At 38.6% G+C, this 21076-nt stretch overlaps 6 protein-coding genes and 2 long non-coding RNA genes across 12 annotated transcripts; 3 read left to right on the top strand and 5 right to left on the bottom strand.

Annotated features, from left to right (window-relative positions):
• Positions 1 to 24: 24 nt before the first annotated feature.
• On the bottom strand, positions 25 to 482 carry LOC124321566 (uncharacterized protein R102.4-like). Its single transcript, XM_046784237.1, has 2 exons — positions 277 to 482; positions 25 to 169 (listed from the first exon to the last, which is right to left on the bottom strand). The coding sequence occupies exons 1-2, from the start codon at positions 480 to 482 to the stop codon at positions 25 to 27; spliced, it is 351 nt and encodes a 116-aa protein (XP_046640193.1).
• An 859-nt stretch (positions 483 to 1341) lies between these two features.
• Positions 1342 to 3346, top strand: LOC124341950 (autophagy protein 5-like). Its single transcript, XM_046794915.1, has 6 exons — positions 1342 to 1656; positions 1720 to 1805; positions 1857 to 1973; positions 2035 to 2159; positions 2227 to 2433; positions 2490 to 3346. Exons 1-6 carry the CDS (start codon positions 1501 to 1503, stop codon positions 2612 to 2614), a joined length of 816 nt encoding a protein of 271 aa, XP_046650871.1. The 5' UTR covers positions 1342 to 1500; the 3' UTR covers positions 2615 to 3346.
• Positions 3347 to 3724: 378 nt separating this feature from the next.
• LOC124342117 (guanosine-3',5'-bis(diphosphate) 3'-pyrophosphohydrolase MESH1-like) lies at positions 3725 to 4612 on the top strand. The gene is made up of 2 exons (XM_046795092.1): positions 3725 to 4004; positions 4089 to 4612. Exons 1-2 carry the CDS (start codon positions 3887 to 3889, stop codon positions 4511 to 4513), a joined length of 543 nt encoding a protein of 180 aa, XP_046651048.1. The 5' UTR covers positions 3725 to 3886; the 3' UTR covers positions 4514 to 4612.
• Positions 4613 to 4708: 96 nt separating this feature from the next.
• LOC124341270 (UNC93-like protein) lies at positions 4709 to 8184 on the bottom strand. Of its 3 annotated transcripts, none has more exons than XM_046794309.1 (10): positions 8108 to 8184; positions 6986 to 7131; positions 6636 to 6859; positions 6342 to 6575; positions 6243 to 6272; positions 6021 to 6147; positions 5714 to 5945; positions 5451 to 5613; positions 5116 to 5383; positions 4709 to 5020 (listed from the first exon to the last, which is right to left on the bottom strand). In XM_046794309.1, exons 2-10 carry the CDS (start codon positions 7074 to 7076, stop codon positions 4800 to 4802), a joined length of 1590 nt encoding a protein of 529 aa, XP_046650265.1. In that variant the 5' UTR covers positions 7077 to 7131; positions 8108 to 8184; the 3' UTR covers positions 4709 to 4799. The 3 variants fall into 3 exon arrangements, with proteins under 3 accessions (XP_046650265.1, XP_046650274.1, XP_046650257.1); XM_046794318.1 differs by lacking the exon at positions 8108 to 8184 and adding an exon at positions 7673 to 7943; XM_046794301.1 differs by lacking the exon at positions 8108 to 8184 and having other exon boundaries at positions 6986 to 7218.
• On the top strand, positions 6096 to 11581 carry LOC124342144. Of its 2 annotated transcripts, XR_006918707.1 has the most exons (7): positions 6096 to 6246; positions 6347 to 6620; positions 6740 to 6879; positions 10034 to 10249; positions 10309 to 10410; positions 10471 to 10719; positions 11523 to 11581. XR_006918707.1 is itself a non-coding variant. In XM_046795115.1 (4 exons), the coding sequence occupies exons 2-4, from the start codon at positions 10184 to 10186 to the stop codon at positions 10681 to 10683; spliced, it is 381 nt and encodes a 126-aa protein (XP_046651071.1). In that variant the 5' UTR covers positions 9773 to 9968; positions 10034 to 10183; the 3' UTR covers positions 10684 to 10758. The 2 variants fall into 2 exon arrangements, 1 of the variants encoding a protein (XP_046651071.1); XM_046795115.1 differs by lacking the exons at positions 6096 to 6246; positions 6347 to 6620; positions 6740 to 6879; positions 11523 to 11581 and adding an exon at positions 9773 to 9968 and having other exon boundaries at positions 10471 to 10758.
• Positions 11582 to 12456: 875 nt separating this feature from the next.
• On the bottom strand, positions 12457 to 13929 carry LOC124329297. The gene is made up of 3 exons (XR_006916741.1): positions 13774 to 13929; positions 13339 to 13643; positions 12457 to 13033 (listed from the first exon to the last, which is right to left on the bottom strand). It is a non-coding gene; the product is annotated as an uncharacterized LOC124329297 (long non-coding RNA).
• Positions 13930 to 13935: 6 nt separating this feature from the next.
• LOC124329300 lies at positions 13936 to 14875 on the bottom strand. The gene is made up of 3 exons (XR_006916742.1): positions 14635 to 14875; positions 14357 to 14539; positions 13936 to 14238 (listed from the first exon to the last, which is right to left on the bottom strand). It is a non-coding gene; the product is annotated as an uncharacterized LOC124329300 (long non-coding RNA).
• Positions 14876 to 15475: 600 nt separating this feature from the next.
• LOC124329274 (annexin B9-like) lies at positions 15476 to 17805 on the bottom strand. Of its 2 annotated transcripts, none has more exons than XM_046788307.1 (10): positions 17683 to 17805; positions 17137 to 17251; positions 16897 to 17073; positions 16609 to 16813; positions 16463 to 16542; positions 16310 to 16382; positions 16042 to 16215; positions 15895 to 15970; positions 15727 to 15832; positions 15476 to 15662 (listed from the first exon to the last, which is right to left on the bottom strand). In XM_046788307.1, exons 2-10 carry the CDS (start codon positions 17143 to 17145, stop codon positions 15612 to 15614), a joined length of 951 nt encoding a protein of 316 aa, XP_046644263.1. In that variant the 5' UTR covers positions 17146 to 17251; positions 17683 to 17805; the 3' UTR covers positions 15476 to 15611. The 2 variants fall into 2 exon arrangements, with proteins under 2 accessions (XP_046644263.1, XP_046644264.1); XM_046788308.1 differs by having other exon boundaries at positions 17137 to 17279; positions 17683 to 17784.
• Between the last annotated feature and the right edge of the window lie 3271 nt (positions 17806 to 21076).

The following is a 21076-nucleotide window of genomic DNA, read 5'->3' as shown; positions in this document are numbered from 1 at the left end:
ATTGATTTCATCAAAAACATACCCTTATTTGTCTTGAGCGAGATTGATGTCTTCAGGTGGGTTACTGCAGTGAACAACAATTATGATGTTCGTTTCAGTCATCGGGTAAGCAAGCCAACGAATATCTTGACCGATCCCGTGAACTTCCTTTTCAGTAGATTCAGCAAATCTTTTCACAATTGAATTAGGGGTAGCACCTGATATGGGCTCGACTTTTAGCATAACCATATTCGTCTCTACGGTATATCGATCAACTTCCACAACGCTTTTTCCAACCTCTTGCGCAGTAACAGCCAATTGACCAATTGTTTGGTGAAAATATGATCTTGAGCTACCCTGGTAGGTCCCTTTGAAAGTGACAAAATTCCGGCTGCGGCCAAAATACCCGCCTGCCGCATTCCTCCTCCAAGTGCTTTTCGACAACGATGAGCCTGAGTATGAGTGTTATTGAATACCTCCAGTTCATGTTGATATCCATCCATGGTTGATATTTTAATAGATGGAATTTATGTTGCATAAAGGGCCGATTTCACAGCAAATGACACTGCATCATAAGGGTTCTCTCCACATTCATGATCTATTTTAATGCCATTAAAATGATTCATGAGAAATTGTTGGTTGGTGGAAAAATGAGAAATTGATGATTGGTGGAAATATTGACAAATTCCCCCCAAAAAACCTAAACCCCGTGAAAAAAACACCCTATCGGGAAACTCGCGCGCGAAGCAAGGGATCGGCATTTGAATTGGCGCTCAACCGACTTCGACCATAGCCTACTTTATTATAGGAAGCCCAACGGTTTGGGCTTTTTTTGGAAGCCAATTTGGGTTCCCTTCCTCTTATTTGGCTCCGCCCTAAGTGGACCCACGGGAGCCAATTTATCGTCTAGTGGCGATATTTGAAAACACGGATTTGTTTACGTTTCTATCGATATGATTTCATTCGCGAAGGAATGGAATCAGATTGGACGATGGAACGTGTTAAATGGCTACGAAGGGCCATTCACTAAACAATAATGTCCACCGTTCCATGTAACATTGTCATGAAATCCCTCACGGCAACATATTAATGGTGCGTTCATAAATTACAGGGTAATCCCCCCAAACCATAACATTCGAAATTTCGGAGGGCGTGTCATTATTTCGATCACCAGATGGCCCCCCTGGGTCCACTTGGCGGATGGGAAATCGGAGGAAAGGTGAGCAAAGTAGGCTTCACTTTTCCAACACGCGAGAGATATCCTTCCTTTGGGCTTCCTATAATAAAGTAGGCTATGCTTCGACTAAACCGAGATATAAGTCGATTGGTTTTTGTGATTTTTACATCCGTCTCCGCCGATGGCGCTGTTTTTTTTTAGGATGAGTCGTCAGTTGGTAGGAACTGGAAGACCGGCCTTAAATTAAAAGAATTGTTTGGGATTAATTGTTTATGTGGCGTCGAGTTACGTTTTTGTAGCCTTTTTTAGTAAAGAAATCTCGTCGAGCTTATAACGTGCTGATCATGGCTGAAGACAGGGAAATTTTACGTGAGATCTGGGAAGGCAGATTGCCAGTCTGTTTTACATTAGCCACAGAGGAAGTGTCAACACCAATTGCACCAGATCCCTTCTATCTTATGGTTCCACGACTGACTTATTTTCCTCTCGTCACAGATAAAGTAAGCGTGATCAAATAGTAATAGCTGTGTCTAATTATTTTATGATCATTTTGCTGTTGCTAGGTTCGCAGACATTTTGTAAGATGTGTTGTTCCCGAAAAGCATGACAACGAAATGTGGCTGGAATTTGAAAGACACCCTCTTAAGTGGTATTTTCAATAGAAATTTCAAGTCAACAATTTATACACAAAAATCTTTAGGCATTATCCTATTGGACTCCTCTATGATCTGTTTGTTTCAAATTCGGAATTACCGTGGCAGATTACTGTCCACTTTGACAAATATCCTGATAACAAGATACTCAAATGCCCCTCAAAGTAATCACATTATAGATTCTATTGTGTAATGGTGTTTCTAATTTTACAGTGTTATTTCCAGAGATGTTGTTGAATCCCATCTGATGCATAGCTTAAAGGAAGCTGATGCTTTGAAGCATAAGAATCACATAATGGCTCTAATGCAAGAACGTGACCACAAGCAGCTTTGGTTGGGACTTTTACATGGTGTGATATATAACATTGTGTTTGTAAGGCCAGATCAATAATGTCTGTTTTCTATACCTTTATACAGACAGATTTGACCAATTTTGGTCAGCCAATCGAAAATTAATGGAACATAGCGCCGAGGATGGTTTCCGCTACATTCCCTTTCGTTTATATGTCCCCCAATTGACTTCTAAGCCTTTCGTCCAATATTTGATTAAACCAGTTGAGAATGAGAAAAAACTGGTTGTGGAAGACTTACTTCAGAGGGCAAATCTCAATTTTGAATCCAAAGGTATAATTTATATTTTTTAACTTTTTGAAATCACTTTAATAAATTTTGCTTCGTAGGATCGTTTCAAGTAGTCATTCATGGAATTGATATCCCTTTAGAAACCCCTCTTCAATGGATAAGCGAACATTTAAGTTATCCAGATAACTTTCTACATCTATGCATTCGATACTCTCAGACATAGACGTATTGAGTCATGGCGTATGCATTTTTGATTTCTATTTGTTTCCACTGTATAATAATGTTTTTGACGAATTTTTTCCTCTCGGGGTTTCTATTTTTCGTACGGACAAGGTTAGGTGTCTTGTTAGTCATATGACTTTGTACGCCCTTTCTTTATCGGCTCCCTATTTTGATATACATAGTGTACATTTTTGGTCATTAATAATGTTAATATTGAAGGTCTTTTTCACAGATTTTCATTCAACACTTTAAGCGCTTAAATATTCCGTCTCTTTAGCATAGAAAAGTTTTTTTTGGCACAGTAATTTTATTAGGTAAATTTGCCTCATCCATTCAAACTAAATGTTAGATTCGATACAATAACCTATCTTAATTGCTGAATTAGATTAATGCAAATAGGAAAGACGGACGAACTTTTGATATTTTTCTCGTGGTTTTCGGAAACATTTAAATTATTGCATTCAACAAGGTGAATAGATTACAGATACAAAATAATCTCCTTTCTTTCCGACGTGCCGACTGAATTGATAGAAGCTACCCAGTTCAAACCATTTAATTAATAGTGCAATGTAATCCACAGTTTTTATAGATACTCCTGTCACTGCCCAAAAACTTACCATGATTTTTACATAAAATTGGTAGATACGATTGCAATGCTTTCATAATTGTAAGTCCCGATTAATACCGAGCTTATACTACGCCAATAAAATACGAATGCATTAAGAATATGAAATATTGTATTTGCAATAACGGAGCGGCGCGAAAGTGTTTTTTCTTGACTCAGTGGAGTCATTAAACCTAATTCCAGAAATTGACTAGCGCGTTTTTTGTTATATCGTTGAGGTCGTGTTCTCAAATAAGACAAATATGGGTTGTCTAGAATAGGGTTACTCCATTCTTCAGAATTCTCCTGATTGATTGGATAAAAATCAGAATAACGGTATTCAAATTTTATTTTCTGCTGTTTTAAATGTTTTTTCCGTGTTTTTCTTAAAATATTCTCTTCTTATCAGAGAATTTGGTGGTCGGTCCGGTTGCCAACACTGTTCCGGACTAGTCGGTTAATCGCTTTACCTTTTAGCGCTGTTACCACATTTACCACATCATCACGTGAGAACCTCAGTTAAACTGCTTTATATTTTCTCCCACAGATGGACTCATAAGCAAGAAACAACTTGCTCTATTTACGTTTTGCCAGTTTCACCGGTTAATTTCTTTCTGTTGTGAAATTTCTTTCTGTTGTGACTTGTGACACATTCAGCCAATTTTCATCATGGCTCAAGGAGATGTGTCGATCGAGCTAATTGAATGTGTAGATTTTGCAGCAATAAAACATCGAAATCAGAGACGAAAGGATAGCGATTCTACTCCGTACATAAATCATCCCGTAGGTAAAGTAACATTTTTAATTGACGTGTTATTGTGCATTGTAAGTGGACTATTCTGTTTTCTAATAAGTGTTGATTGCATAACAGGTGTTGCTAGAATCTTGACAAGTGAAGCTGGCATTAAAGACCTAATTGTTCTGCAAGCTGCACTTTTGCATGACACTGTTGAAGATACTGACACAACATTTGAGGAACTGGAGAAAAAGTTTGGAAAAGCTGTCACAGATGTTGTGCGAGAGGTAACTGATGACAAAAGCCTCCCGAGTGAAGAGAGGAAGAGATTACAAATTGTTCATGCTCCCACATCCAGCCATGAGGCTAAGCTAGTAAAACTAGCTGACAAACTGTACAACCTCCGAGACTTGTGTAAGGGTACTCCAAGGGGTTGGTCTTCTAGACGATGTGAAGAGTATTTCAAATGGTCAAAGAAAGTTGTAGATGGTTTGCGTGGTAACTGCCCTGCTATTGAAAAAGAATTGGATAAAATATTCATTGCTAAGGGACTAATGTAAATACCATAACATTTTTATAAGGCAAATTTTGTATTGCATTATTGTACAAAATGATACATATGTCTGATAAAAAAAAAGAAAAACATTTATTTTGTATTTGACAAACTAATGGCGATTAATTGGGCGTATTATTTACTTGGGAGGTATATATTGATATTTTACAATTGTGTCAGGTTATTTCGGGTTTTTTTTTTAAAGAAACAAGCCCCAATTAATTGGGCATTATCTTCCTTAGGTGAAATTAATCATCAAGACTTTATTCTGCACCAGCACCAAAGAGCCAGACTTATTCTTTTTCATTCTTCTTTGGTTTTTTGTTCTCCATCGTTTCAATCGTCAAATAACCAATCATTCCGGCTGCGAGCACCCCAACAAGAACCCAAAGTTTCGCATTTGCGCACAATGCGTAGCTGTAAGCGAACGCAATTGCGAAGCCCAAACTCTCCCACAGTCGATAGTTGCTGAAGGCAGCCTCTTCGGAACCAGAAAAGATGACGCCATAGAAAGCTGCGATAGATTTTTAGAAAGTTCAAAATTGTAAAAGGTATATAAATCGATTGTACGTATTTTTTATAACTTAATATTAAAGAAATAATACTTACAGTTGATTTGTGTCTGCCAAATTGAATCTGCAAGTCCCCAGAAGCCAGCAATGACGAAAAAGATTACAGCATTATCAGGATCTGGCTTCCACAAGAAGAGTGCTATAATTAATGCCGCGTTCAGTAAAGCTCCAAACACAAATATGGGAATTCGTCCCACTCTCTTGACTATCGAGCCGCAAGTGATAGATCCGATTGCGTCAGCCGCGCCGTAGCAGATGAGTACGAATCCGACGTGTTGCACTCCCCAGGCACACGAAATGTAGGCCTTTAGTAAAATAATTATGCGACATTAAAAAAAGCTATTACCAAAAACATAAAAACACGATAGTTACCGCAGTGAATTCGGCTGTGAGAAAAGCTTGTTCAAAACCGGACCAGAGGGTCAATGGAATAATCAGTAATTGATAAGGATTTCTCATATGTTGGAAGGTAGCGAGAAGCAAAGCGACTCCGGTTTTGCCTGTACTGCTACCTTGACGTTCTGCTTCACCAAATCTTTAGGATAAAAACCAAAGGTAATATTTAGTTTAGTAAAAGCTTCGTTTGTATATAAAGGAAATCCCTATGTAGGTAAGCAACTGTGTGCTTAAATTACCTTGAAAGAGGATCAACTAGAAGAGCCATGATGGCTGATGCCAGTAAAGCGAAACCAAGAAGGATTCCCGTCAGCATTTGAATCTGATCTTCATCAGGTCGCTGCAAAGGTGAGGAAACACTGCCGTCTCCCGTTATGTTGGTAAGATTTCGACTGTTGCAGAAATTAGCTCCACAGAATTCTAAAACTTGATCGTCTACGTTCGTTTCGTTAGCTTTGTCCATTGAGAGCACTGTTTAACGTTGATAAGTATAAACAATTAGTCAATTAGAATTATCTTTAATAAATAACAAGGAAATTTATTTACCAAGTGAACTGATAAGGTTTCCCCAAATTTGTGATGTTTGGAAGACCATAAAGAAGACACCAAAAAATCTCGTAATGCTCGGCTCAGCCGAATTGTCTCCGATCAAAGCTGCATACCGGTTTCCGACCTGTGAAAAATCGCGCATGATGAAATAACGTACAGAAATGTCAAATGGATAAGGCGGTCGACATAGCTCGACAATAAAAATGATGATGATCTCACTTGGGTAAGATAAGTGCATTTGGCCGACCACTAAAAAAAGAAAAAAATTCGTTTTAAAATGGAAAAGAAAGTTAAAATAATTATCTATTCAATAATAACCATAGGTGCCGCTCCAATTCCGAGGATGATGGCTGCAGGAATAAGTGTAGCAAAAGACGGCCAGAACTGAGCGATGATGTAGACTGAGTAGCAGAGTTGACAGAACACCATGGTCCACTTGCACTTGATTGTCTTGATGAGCCAAGTTGGGACAAACATGCAGGAGACGAGTAAAGCAACATAGATGGTAGCTGAGGCTGTCGTTCCCAATCCGGCGTCGGCATTGATAGAACTCTATACGTTGACATCATGTTATGTAATACGCATCCCGATCAAGAAGTAAGTGTAATTTACCTGCAGGTTGCCGACAGAATTAAAAGCCGTAAAAAGACACATGAAGGAAAGGCTGATGATGGCGACATTTTTCCAGATTCTCATCTTTTCTTGTTTTATTTCAGCTTGTGTCATCGATCTCACCGGCGTCATTCCGTCATTCTCATTCTGAAAGTTGGGATTTTGATTCTTGACTTCAGTCTGCTGCCCTACGGTCGTCTCATTTCCATCAGGATATACTCCCACTGAACAAAAAGATATTGAGGTCAGTCAATTTTCAAAGAACAACTTTGCGGGGAAACCCCAAACGCGTTCGAAAAGGCGCTAGGAGGCACTAGCTTTCGCTTTCTCCCTTTTCAGACGGAATTTACCTGATGAATAAGGCGGGGGGTTTTCCAAGGTTTCAGTAGCGACGTATCCTGCATTCTCTTCTCCGTTTTCGACCTCACCTGGGTTTCCCATTTCCGTTAAATATCGCAATCAACTTTACGCGCAGACAGTGGCGAAATCTCGACTCCTATTTCAATTAGAATGCGTGATTTAAAAAAACAAAATAGGTTTGAACGAGACCAAATTTGAAGCTTGTCCTTCAGACACTTTTCTTAAACTGTCGAGTGAGGGGGAAAACAAATTCCATGATATGGAGATGACATTAAACAGCATAAGCATGCTTCTCAGTGATAAGGATAAGAAGATGTCGGCTAGTCTTATCGGCTAGTTTAATTACAACAACGCGCCCTTTTCAAAATAAAGACGCAACTCTGTACACATTTTTACACCTTGAAATTAAATTCCCAGATAGCACCACATTCTCGGGTTTGGTCGCGTCAAAAGGCGGCAGTCGCCACTTTTTACTTTTACAGGACTCGTTCAATTAGGCGCAACATTTCTGAACTATACAAGACGAGAAATAGTTTGTAAAAAACAATTTGGTTAATTAAGGAGCTTCCAACTAAAAATATTTCGAAATCCGAATAACATCGGCATTTCTCTATATTCATGCGACCTTTATTGTTATCTTAAGCAAATAATTATATCTTGACAAAGTTGTCACCTACGCAGCGCAACGGCGGTGTCTCTAACTTGTTACAGAAAATTCAAGGCGATAAATCGTATCGATCAACTGACGTAATGAAATATAATGAGCAGAGTCGAGCGAGAGCATCTTATTGGATAGCACTTTGTCAAACCCTCACGTTCACACGGTACGTCACTCAAAGGACGTTTTTATTAAACGATTGCCAATTTATCTCTTTGATCGACTGTGAAATTACTGACAGGCTCATCCGGTATTGATCGCCTATAACTATTCAATTTGAAAATCAAAGCATCCAGTTTTTACCAAACCGAAAGCCAGTTTGAATGTCTAACATGTCGATCAAAGGTATAAAATTCCCGCCTATTGTTTCAAGAAAAAAAAAATAAGCACGAATTATTTATAGAACCTCCTTTTTACTTTGTCGAGTCGAGTCCTTATTGTAACTACGAATTACCTTTGAATTTTTCGAGGGGCCGGCGGAGTTGTGGAAAATTAAATCAACTGCACAGACAGACTGAAAGTGATAGACTGTTGTGCTCACGTACGCTTGATTCGTGTTTATATATAGTGGGGGCATGAAACCGTTGCGCAAAAAGAAATCCCACAGGCAGCCTTGGATATCCACACTTTACGTAGTATCTCTCTGTTGGGCGCTATTGAGGCCATAAAGAGAAAATTCGCTATACTATAAACGTGTAAATAGGTGAGAGATATAACATGTAAATATTGTTTTTCTACTTATTTATTAGCTTAAAATATACGTCAAGGTTCATTGATAAACCATCAGCTAAATTAACGTTGTATATTACATATATGGGGCTCGCACGATAGAAGTGATATACTGAATGTTTCGAATGCTCGAACTACAATTTAACAGGATTTGCGTGGAATGTTACATACTTTATTAGACTAGTTTCATTCGCACGCTATCATAAATAAATTACTTTCGTATACGGAGTAAAATTATTTCTCGCTCTCACTTCCGAAAGATCTTTTCTGCAATCATTCTTAGGTGGCGTTTTATTTCCATGTCATAACATTAGATCAGAGTCCACGATAAAAGATTTACCATCCTGGACTGATAATAACGATCTTCTCTTAGGGGTTTTGTTTTCCTTACTTGTACAAATGATGGATTTGCTCATCAGCAAATATTCTCTCGTGAGTGCTCGGCGTAGTGGCAAGAGGGGGAAAAATGGATATGGCGCAATATGGTAAAACTTTATCGTATACTGTTTGATTGGTTGGTACAAAACAGTTAAGAGCAATATCCTCACGTTTACACTTGTCAAAACAACTCCTAAACTATCTTTATGTACTGCTTTATTTGTCATCAAATAAAACTTTAGATTATTTAGGGGAACTTTTTTCTTTTTAAGAAATATTTATCGCCGTGTGATTTAGGATTTAAAAAAGGTATGCTTTTTCCAGTAGTAAATGACTTGCGTAATAAATGTGAAACAAAATACTGATCCACTCAAACATGGTGAAATATCGATATACTTTTACATACGGAATAAATCACATCGCAAACAAGTTGCACAGAAAAAACTTGAATTTACTTTGAATTCATCGTTAATTTTCATGGAAAAATAGGAAAACTTGAGAAAACCACTCGACAATCTGCCATCACATGAAAAACGACGACACCTACGTCATCTATTTGAAACCTCTCTGACAATCCAAGTCTGAAACGTAATTTTTTTTGAGGCATACAACAAAATTTTTTAAACTTTATTATTAGTGATATGCTTGCATCCGTTCCGGTGTGCGAGGTTCCGGTTCCCGTAAGAAATAGGAAATATGAAGTATAAAAAGCAAAAGATAAAATGAATTTCAAAATGAATGATGTTTATAGGAGGGGGGGTAGGATTGGCGGATCATTTTGAATTTCATTTTATCTTTAGCTTTTTTATAATTTACTTCAGATTTCCTACGCGGAACCTCGCACACCGGAACGGGATGCCAAGAACTCCAAAGACATAAGAAATAATTTTTAAAATATTATTAAAAATACTCGACAAAAGAACTCCAGTGCCCGACAGTAGAACTCCACTACGCGACAATAGAACTCCAATAATTTTTTTAATTATATTCATTTCCGAACTCCACTGACAATAGAACTCATTTTCTTTTAGCCTGACGTTGCGATAGCTTTTTCGCTCATTGCTAGATGTCGCCACTTCCGTTCTTGTTGTTTTGTATTTGTTCCTACGTCTCGTCACGAAAGGAGACGAAATGGGCGAAACAAACTTGTTGCAGTTTATACTTATGTTCCTGTAATTTCAAATGCCAAATTGAACTTCGTATCTTATGTAGGTTTATCTTGTCCTAGGTTCATTATTTTCATATTATACTAACTGATTTCTTCAAATTTTAGATGCATAGCTACTGTTAGTCATCCCAACAAGTTGACTTAGCGCACAGTCACTTTCCATCCATTAGATCCTCATGCTGTCAAAAGCCTAAAACTCATGTTTGAAGCACACATATAGTGGTACACAAATGTGTGGTGATAAGGTATTTTCCCATGACTGCTACCACACCAACCACACTACGTCAAATGCCTTTCCAAATCATCATCCATATGATAAAGGTAAGCATCAATCTCACCTATTACAATGCTATTGGACTACTTCATAACACTTTCTTTAGCATCAGGAAATTTATCCCACACGAGGAGTAATGCAGTTGGTTGCTGTAGTTCCATTATCACAGTTTTTCATCATGAACATTTCAGTGTGCTTCTTACAAAAGGTAAAGATTGATATGCTTTTAAATTTTTATATTTTCATTAATGTAAATTTTTTTTTAAAGATACCCACAGACATCTTGGAGCCATACCCACAGACATCTTTGAGCCAATGCTGGATTTTGTCCATCACAGAAGAGGGACTTAACCAACGTTCTGCTCCATCCTTATCTTCAAGACTCATCCAGCTTCACTGCTTCAGTGCTTCTTATGCTGCTAGTCCTGCTACACAACTTTTCGTGCTTCACTGGCGAGTTGGATCACTTCCGTTGCTGTGACACACCTACAGTCACTCACCACGGGATTATCGCCAGGTACCGCACAATTGACTTATTTTCATAGATTATCTTCTAGTAATCTATTTGCGTTAAACTCTCTGTCTGTGTAATAATTCCAAAATCAGGCCCTTCTTGCGTGTTAAAGAAGTGTTAGTGTGTTACTTAGACGTTTCTTTTTTCTAACGCTTGATGGCTTTCCGATAATTTTCAGCTGTCAAAACAGTCAATTTCAGTCACTTTGCAAATCTCTTTAAACATTTATCGGCAGCTGCTGTGTAGGAATTTTTAGTGAAAACTGACGATAACTTTTCCACCAACAAAGCTCATTTGTTAGATTTTGAATTATGTGTTTTTTATTTTACTTCCGGTTTTCTGATTTCAGTCAGTAGTTCAGTAAATATTCATTCGAGGAGCAAAATAACCACATATTCGTGATCCTCGTCAAATTTGTGGTAAAGTTCACGTAATTTTTTGTACCTACGCGTACTTCCGGTTTCGAACATTTTCCTGAACTTCAGGAAAATTCTCGATTTTGGCCAAATTTTGGATTTCGTTTAAATCACACATAATTGACCCCAAATTTCACGTAGATCACGAATATTTAGTTTATTTTGACGACAGCTCAATGGTTGAGGCGCTGTGGTTACTTCCGGTATACTTCCGTAAAATTTTCATAAAACTAGCGAGTGAGCTTTGTTCTGTGTACAGTTCTGAATGTTAAAAGCAAAATTTTTAAGCGCCTGTAAAGTTTTGAGCAAAAAAAAAATACATGTACCTTTATGTATTATGTAACTTTTATTGGCATTTCACTTAATAACACTTGTTTTGTCTTTATTCAGGTAATGCAGAGGAGACGTCGAGAAGATGGACACCAAAACTTCGCCGGTATCTCCAAAATGTCAGCGCGGACCATCATTTGTTGTTGGTAATATGTTTTCGTTTGTGTTAGTTAACCCGTTGGCTGCCACGCCTTTGTCCCCCTAGCTCCTTAGCACGGGCCGCGCTGTTCGGTCTCGTGGTTTACATGCCGCGGGGTCGGACAGTCGCACCAGCCCAAGATTCGCCGCAAGGCGCCTGTTAGGCAGTGCACCATAGGGACTTCCCCCTTGTCGATACGGTGATGGATTCTAGAGGCGTGCATTCCATCTTCTCCTGTCACCGTGTCAGCCCGGACTTGTCAGCAATGGCAAGTCCCACCTTGGTCATGGATCCTTCAGACATGGCGCGTAGAGTAGTAGAAGAACAACCTACGGGTTGTATGGCGTGGCAGCCAACGGGTTAACTTAAGTGTATGTATGTGTGTATGTATGTATGTATATGTGTGATTGTAAAAAGTGGAGGAATTGTGGGTGGAGGTGGGAAAATAAAGCAATTCCTTTTCATGTTTTTGTTCATTGTGTCTGAGTAATTTATAACAAAGTAATGTTTAGTTTAGCAAATAAAACAGTATATTTATTTGACTTTGAAGTTTTACATTCATGAATAAAGAAACTTGGCTATTATTTATAAAGACATTTCTCTTTCAATAAATTTCTTTGAAGGGGCCAAACACAATGTCTGCCATGAATTCCTTAAACACTAAACAGTACGTTTCTTTCGTAACTTGCCCTGAATAAGAATTTCGTCCAAAGACCAGAATATGTCCGTATGAAGAGCGACTAGAGAAGTAGTTACCTCCTAAAAATGAAAAAGACAAAATCCAACCAAAATAGAAACATCTGCCGCAATGTCGAAAGGTTTAAAGGTATTAAGGGAAGTCTTACAAGATAGTTTCCCGCAATTAAATATTTATTTTCTCATTAAACAGCCACAATCATATCTCTGTCTAGCAACTATTAAAATATAACCGACAAATCTGAACACAAATCCCGACACAAATAATCAACTTAAAATTCAGCTGCAGTATTAAGAAGTCTCCTTGTCTTCGGCAGCAGAAGCGAAGGTTGAGGTGTAAAACATTGCTGCCTTAGTAGTGTAGTACCTTAGGACAGATGAATAGTCTGCAACTTCGGGTGTATAGGTCGGAGCAGCGTAAGTAGCGGTTTCATACTTATGAGCCTTAGTTTGGTTGTAGCTTGGAGCAGAGTAATACTAAAGTTCCTCAGTGTACTAAACTGGGAGATCGTACGTGGCTCTGTAATATGATGATTCTTAGGTGCTGTACTTGGGGGCTTCGGTGTTGTTGCTAGATGTAGCGTAAGCTGGGGTGTAGTAAACTGGAGCATCAGTGTAGTATTTCTGTTCAACGTTGTAGGAAGGAACAGCTTCTGTGTAGTAAGTGGGGGCTGCGTAATCCTTGTCCGCCTCAGTTGTGGCTGTGTAGTTCGGGGCAGAGTAGTACTTAGGCGCTCTAGTGTAGTATTCAACCGTTTTGGTCGAGAAATAAGCTGGAGACTCGGTGTAGTAGCTGGAGACTCGGTGTAGTAGCTGGAGACTCGGTGTAGTAGCTGGAGACTCGGTGTAGTAGCTGGAGACTCGGTGTAGTAGCTGGAGACTCGGTGTAGTAGCTGGAGACTCGGTGTAGTAGCTGGAGACTCGGTGTAGTAGCTGGAGACTCGGTGTAGTAGCTGGAGACTCGGTGTAGTAGCTGGAGACTCGGTGTAGTAGCTGGAGACTCGGTGTAGTAGCTGGAGACTCGGTGTAGTAGCTGGAGACTCGGTGTAGTAGCTGGAGACTCGGTGTAGGTAGTCTTGTAGTACTCCGCTGCTCTGGTGGTGTAGCTGGAGGCAGAGTAATAATTCGGGGCATCGGTGTAGTAGCTCGGGGAAGCGTAAGTTATGGTGTCATACTCCGATGGCTTAGTGGTGTAGTACTTGAGGGCCTCGGTGTAGAAAACGGTCGTTAAAGTTGTTGTGTAGTAAGGCAGCGGCATTGCGGTTTGGTATCCGCTATACCCAAGAGACATCGGTACACCAGTGGTCGACCCAGCCATACAACGCCCAACAGCAGCACGACTTTAACTAAACCATGAATAAGTTTACACATTAATATTCAATGGCATATTAACAAATAGAAAAAAAGTCAGATTGAAGAAAGAAAGTAAGATACGATACTCAATTTAAAAAAGCAAAGAAAAAACAGAATATTTACCCATAGTTACGAACTGGTTACACAATAAATGCAGTGATAGAAATGCAGTTGTAGCCGATTCGGAGATCCTCACTAGGCTGATTTCTACCACCTTTTTTCTCTCCTTTAATACAACTTGTTTTTTTTCCCGACTCCTTTTATGCAGAGTAATACTTCGGGGCGTAGGTGTAGTAGCTTAGGGCAGCGTAGGTTGTAGTGTAGTTCTTCGGTGCTCCGTAGTAATTAGAGGCCTCGGTGTAGTGGGCAGGGGCAGCATACGTAGTCGTGTAGTATTCCGGTGCCTTGGTCGTGTAGTACTTGGGAGTCTCGGTGATGTAACAACAGGTTGTTACGTATGTTGATGTTGTGTTGTAGGCGGCGACGTTGTGGTTTGGTATCCGCAATTCCCAGGAGACATAAGTACACCAGTGGTCGACCCAGCCATCAACGATACAACACCCAACAGCAGCACGACGCCATAGTTAACTAGACAATTAATAATTTTTAACATATTAACAAGTAGTCAAAAGTTTAGTTTAATAAAGGTTAATAATTTAAATCAAAAGATTAATGCAAACCACCATGTAAAAAACAGAATATACACCCATGATTGCGAACTGGTAATACGATGACGAATGCTGTTGGTGACAGAGAGTGCACTGCAGCTGTTGCCGTGTCGGAGATGCCCGCTCGACTGATATCTATCGCCTTTTCTCTCTCCTTTTATACGATTTCCTCTCGTGGTCGACCAATCCATCAATGATTTCCAACATAACGCTATAGTTAGCTGTACATTAAAAATATGAAAATTATAACAGTTATATCAACAACTAGACACGAGGTAGAACTGATTCACGACTAGATATAAAAATGCATATTTACCAATGATTGTGAACTGATGTTATAAGGATGAAGAAGGCAGATGGTGACAGATAGTGCGCTGCAGTTGTTGACGTGTCGGAGATGCTCACTCAACTGATTTTGCTTCGCCTTTTCTCTCTCCTTTTATACGATTTTTTCTCACCATTCCCCTCCTAAGCCTTGCGGTTATTGTACCTGCTTGATAATTATGAAACACGTCCCGTTCTCACCCAACCTCTACACCACATGACACATTTTACGTAATGATCTCCGTGACCTTCGGAAGTGAAGGAAAATTTTCTTTCTTCTTTAGGTAGATGTTGCTGGGTATATCAAAATATCAATATCAAAATGAATACCAATTGGCTATGTAACACGTGTCGTTCTCACCCAACCTCTACCCCACTGCATGACACGTTTTACGTGATGATCTCCGTGACCTTCGAATGTGAAGGACATGCAAAACTGGCCTTTCTTTCTGCAGGTTGACGTTGCTGGTTAACCAATATCAAAATGAATATCAAATGGTTGTGGCTTAAACTCTCTTTTTACCAATTGAAATTTGAGTCATCGAAATAACAAATCACAGAAAAGAATTTAAAAATTTTTTTTCATACAGAAATTCAATTGGCAGTCCGTTCCGATTACGTCAAGGAAAGATTTTTTAACATTTTAAAGGCAACTCTTTATTCCTATATAAACGCTGTAGATTTCACTCCGGGGAAACTGATCTGTGCTCATCGAGACGAAGGTGTAGGCTAATCAAATATTACCCAGAACTATAATCTATAATGCCCGAGTGGTTTCCCAAACTACAGTGTGTTTCCTTCATATTTAGTCAAGAATTCGCAAATTAAAGAAACAGATTTAAGACCTTATTATTGTCTTTATGATTGTAATAAATGAAATTTTTTAAAGCCAAAAATTATTTTAATGAAAGTATTAAAGATAATTCAGAAATAACTCTGATGTAAAGAATGTAATTCCCGATTACATTTTTAGCCGAGAAGAGCCAGAAGTGCCCTTTGGTAATCACCTGAAGAATCGCCCTACGAAGAAATCGTTATTTTCTTTCAAACTTTATTCAAAAGTAAAGTAAAAGCATTTCAGTACCGAAACATCAGCTTGAAGACTACGGCTGAATTTCCTTTCATACTCTTGTTTTATGTTGTTGAGATCAACGTCACAACGACTAACGATTATACGAATAAGGTTACGACTGAATATGTAAAACATATGTCAATTGAATTCAGTGAAAAGTCAGTAAAGATTAGATCATACTCGTTTGTGCCCAATCCATCAATGGCGTGATGTAGGCGATGAGAGAAATATTCATGTCGGTTTTTGGCACATTGCACTGGCAGAATGTTAACAATATTGTGAAGTCATGCAAGAAGTAGGGATTTCGTAGGAAAATGCGAAACTTACATATTGTTAAAAGACCTCTCTCGGCGTTAAACGAGAACTCACTCATCACAGCATGCTCCAACGTGTGGCCATGCATTTCTTGATACTCGTCCATAACCATCCGTAAATGAGGCCAACTACGAGAAGCAAGGATAGAATGAAAAACACTTTCATCTGTTCCTACCTTGGCCGCTCCTGGAAATAGATAAAGCGGATATTAACACTGAAAGAGGCTGTGCCATATTGATCACTAGAAAATGAAATACAGTAACGCAATTAACAAAACTACCTGCTTGAAACAAAAGATGGGCATCCGCTCTAGCCTCGTAAACATCAACCGTCTGATTCTCATCTCTTTGACCCTACAAGTTGAATTAAACGGAATAAAAATTAACTCATATTTTAATCGAATAATGGTACACCAAATTAGCAAAAAGTTCACCTGGACCAATGAAACGAGAAGCAATTCAAATTCACCAGAGGTATCTCCCTTAATATCATTTTCCATAGGATGCCCGTACACTGACGAATAAAAAGTCACAAATAACAAATTAGAACATAATAAACCTATCAATCTACTATTTTCACATTGTTGGTAAGCAGCGTTCATTTCTCGTATATCCTGGTTAGTCCCGCTACAAAGAATTTCAATGAGCGTCCCTTCGTTAGTTCCTATTCCACTGATAGCATGATGAACTTCACGTGCCATAAACTCTGCCAGAGGAAGGCAGAGAGCAACCATCAAGTTTTCAAAACAACCGCCCAGTTCGCTTTTTAATGCCGACTCCAAATCCTTATTTTACATAATAATTACGAACATTAATAGGAGAAACAAAAACAAAGCAAAAAAACAATATCTTACTATCAAATTAGTACCTTTCCATAGCCTGCCTTGTAGGCATGATTTATTGACACGCGCTGGTCACGGGTGCGATGGCACAGAATACTTATGAGAACTTTTTCGTCAGTACCCAAACCTTTCATTGCCTTATGAAGCGCATCAGCATCAGCTCGTGGATTAAACGATGAAGCCGGAAATACAGTAGGAATATTCTGAAAATTAAGTTTCAAGTTCAAATTATTTTACATATTTTCAATAATCAACATTATGCTTACTTCCTCCATTTTTTATTGCTGAAGGTTAACTTCTGAAAACAGCCCTGTAATGCTGCGTGAAGCGGATGTGTGGTTTTAACCGCTGCAGAAACTTTTTTAGATTTTGTCCAGATAACTAAATTGTTCGATAATACAATAAGTTCCTGTGAAACACTCTACTCATTAAATTCTACTATTTAGTGCGCACATAATAGCAATAACAACAACATTCTAAGGATGTTGTGCTGCTTCACCATTTAGACATACTCATTACGCTCTTATCTATAGAATAGAATTAGTAGGCGTTAACGCGTTACGTTTTTTTTTTATGTTTAGAAAATAAGGTTATAAAACTTTTGAAAGTACCGTATGTATCAAACTATTTTGCCTTGTCAGAAAGTATGACTTGTAACACAAAGACCAAGGAAAGTTATTGCATAATATAGGGTGGGGCTTAAATTTTCTGAAAACAAATGGATTTATGTTATTGTCGTAGTCAAACCATGGCAATCTGAAATTCACTCATCAACATAATTTATCAATGCTTAGTAAAAATGAGACAATTACCTGCTTGGAACTAATGAAAAATGACTGTCGATTATTGAAAAGCCTGTATAAAGTGTACACAGGGCAAGCAGCTGCAGAGAAACCGAGAGAAACTAACGCGGCTAGTGAGCTCTACCGACAAACGTCAACTAGCGTCATGAGTGTACGTTTTCTACCTGCTATAGGCTGCATTCCCGAAATCAAAACGGAAAACAGGTAAAATCCGACCTTAACTAATAAATGGAAGGCTTTTTGAATAACTATCAGCTTTTTTTCAGTTGATATTGGAAATACCATTTCGTTTTAGGGTGAAAAAGAATCTTGGAAATTTCCCCGTGAAGTCTAGCTTCCTATTTCTACTGCCCGTTTTCCTTATTACGGCTAATCTGCCTTGAAAGTTTAACACATCTTAACATTTTAATTAATTCTTTACTTTACTTGATAGGAGTGTGTCATCATTACACAATGAAAAAATGCTGTCAATTTAATATCACATATTACAAAGTAGTAAGGTAAGTAACTAAGTACTTTGTAGTCTGTCAATGTGGTGCAAACCATTCATGCAATGGTTTGCTAGTGTTACATGTCAAAATGAAACGAATCCACACAGAATCGCACAGAATCACACAGAATGTGGTGCAGATTACATTTGCAATGGTTTGCTAATGTTACATGTCAAAATGTAACAAATCCACACAGAATTTTAAGAACTGAATGTTACATATCTTCCACTGTATACTGAAACATAACAATAATATTTCGTTCATTGTCGTCGTCTTCATCAAACGTTTCAAAGACTCGGCTGCTTTGTTTCAACCACGTGTGGGAAACGGGACACCTGTGGGATCAGATTGCCGATTGGGCAATCCAGAAAAAAAACTTAGCTTGAACAGACTTTTCACCAAACGTTTCCTATAATAAAAAAGTTAAATTACTGAAACTTATTATTATGAACACACACTATGCTGAGTTAGTATAGCCTCACCGTTTGTGCTGTTGTCTAACGATTTAAACGGTCGACGTGAGTTTCACTTTCAGCTTTCAGTTTAATTTTTTTAATTTTTTTTTACCTACTGGACAGCAGACGAACTGACCAGAAAACTGGAAAGCGATGCTGCCAATTTTTCAAACTCGATACCGCTCTGTAAACTCAATTCCATTTGCCATGCATTTGCCATGATTTGCCATTTCCATATTCCAATTCTATTAAAAATAAAAATATTACATTTCTATGATTGAAGAAAATGCGCTTTGATTTCTTAAGTCTTAATCTCTTAAATTTCCACTTTAATGAAATTCCGCAATTAATTAGTTAGAAATAATTAACGGAAAATAACATATTATTATAGGGAACGGGTAGGTGAGTCTAATAAAGCGTCTGCATTGTGATTGTAGATAATTGAAATTTAGGGACCTGGGTTCGACTCTCATAGTGAGCATAAATGCTTACAAGATAAAGTTCGTAAAAGATTGAGTGAACGACGTTTGCGTCAATTAGAACGGCAGGTTTAAGTTAGTCAGAAATATAATTAATAATAAAAAGTAACCTACGGTTGTGTGCTATGAATTAGGGATATGAGCTATGTAGTCTGGAAGCTGGGTGACCAAAAAATGATTTTTGTTTAGCAAAAGGTTTGAGGCTAAAATGTGGTTAGGGGGGGTATGACACACACGAAAAGCCACGTCTGTCGACTGGCGGCCGGGGCGTTCAAGCGGGACGCGATCCCGAAATCGGCGTGAACGGTAAAAAAATCAACTTTGTTTAGCAAGCCCAAATTATATCTTAAAAAATAGAGGGATATCAACTTTATTTAATTTCCGACAGACAGACGTCATAATCTGGGGCCTTGGGGCCATCAGACGTCGGTGTGTAAGAAATGTTACGAAATTTCAGTAAATTGTGAAAATGGCAACGCTGCATCCTAAGCGCCTAATTTCAAATAGAGAGAGTTGGGGAGGATCTGTGAGTTTTTAACTAAGTAAATGTGAACAGAAAATGCATTTTTCGGTTTTTTTTAATAAGATTATGCATTTATTTTGTTTAACTGATAATTTTTTTATTATTTGGTTAGTGTAATTTGGTTGCTAAATTTTTGGCGGTTCAAATTTCTTCCCTATGTAACCCGCTTTTTTTCTGCTCCTCTTTCGTAAAAGCATACCGAACGTCACGGGAAACCCTTGACTAACATACGTTATGGTTTTCCCCTGTATTAGCATGGGTTGTTCCCCGCTTATGTGTATGCGCTTTGATGATATCGGAAACAAACGCCAATCGGAGCTATCGACCAATACTCGTTCTTCTTCTTCTTTCTTTTTGACGATATCTTTTAAGTATATTACTTATTTATACTATAGGCTACATATAGGCCTACTTGTGTATAATTTCCCCTTGCTGTTGAAGAGAGACGGGACTCTCTCTGGTTGTCCCGCGGCCAACCACTTGCCCATCCGCATCGAATAAATCGGGCGCTTCACGCTATTGCAGCTGGAGTTGGCGTCGACCAATTTGATCCGATCGACGACGACGGCCAACGATGTCAACCGTTTGGTTTCTTATTCTCGCTATATTGACGCAACAGAGAGAGTCTTATATATATTATATAGCACCGTAGGACTATAATAGACATGATAAATGAGCGGAAAGAGATGGATGTGCCACTATATCGCAACAACCTGTTGATGCGCTGGTCACACCGTCACGAGCACATCAGTATTTTCTGTTATCATTTGGTTCAGTAAAAAATAAGCTGGCGAGAAAGATTCATGAATAAAATAAGTAAAATAGGGCAGTTTGACGTCGTATATAAGAAAAATAAGAAATTTGATAACGCGATCCATCGAGGGTCCGGCCCAATTTTCTATTCCGGAGAAAACTCGAGTCTGTCACGTCCGAGAGATATTGAGCTGGGCATATTTACAACTATTATATAGAGATGTGCTGGTTGTGTGACCAGCCTTTATTTTTTAAGGGCTCACACGCTATTGCTGGCCCGGTCCTGTGTGTTTTGGGTTGGTCACGAGCCCTCGGAGCATTTTTGCCCGACTATAGAAATTTATTTATTTTTATATTTTGGGTGGCGATTGGTGGTACACAGCGCAACCTTCCAGGACCACAACCCTGACTCCGAAAAGCCATAGGGGGTTAGCTCCGTATGCATGCATACGGTCGTGATTGCAATCACGGCCTTGTGGCAGGCCCTTCTTTCACGCACAGACGACTGCTGCTATACGTAGAGTAGTGATGGACGCAATCAGCCGCGGGAAAAGATATGAGAAGCCACACAAGAGACCAAAATTTCGAAAGAATAAAAAAAGAGAAAACGTTTGGTGATTGGATTGATGCATCCAAATAAAAAAATCAAAAGAAAAAAGAATCTCTTGGACATTTTCGATTCAAAATATAGGTTAATGGGTA

The sequence above is a fragment of the Daphnia pulicaria genome, chromosome 1, assembly GCF_021234035.1.
Source record: "Daphnia pulicaria isolate SC F1-1A chromosome 1, SC_F0-13Bv2, whole genome shotgun sequence".
Taxonomy (NCBI): domain Eukaryota; kingdom Metazoa; phylum Arthropoda; class Branchiopoda; order Diplostraca; family Daphniidae; genus Daphnia; species Daphnia pulicaria.
The sequence above is the reverse complement of the archived record's forward strand: the minus strand, read 5'-3'. Positions and strand labels throughout refer to the sequence as shown.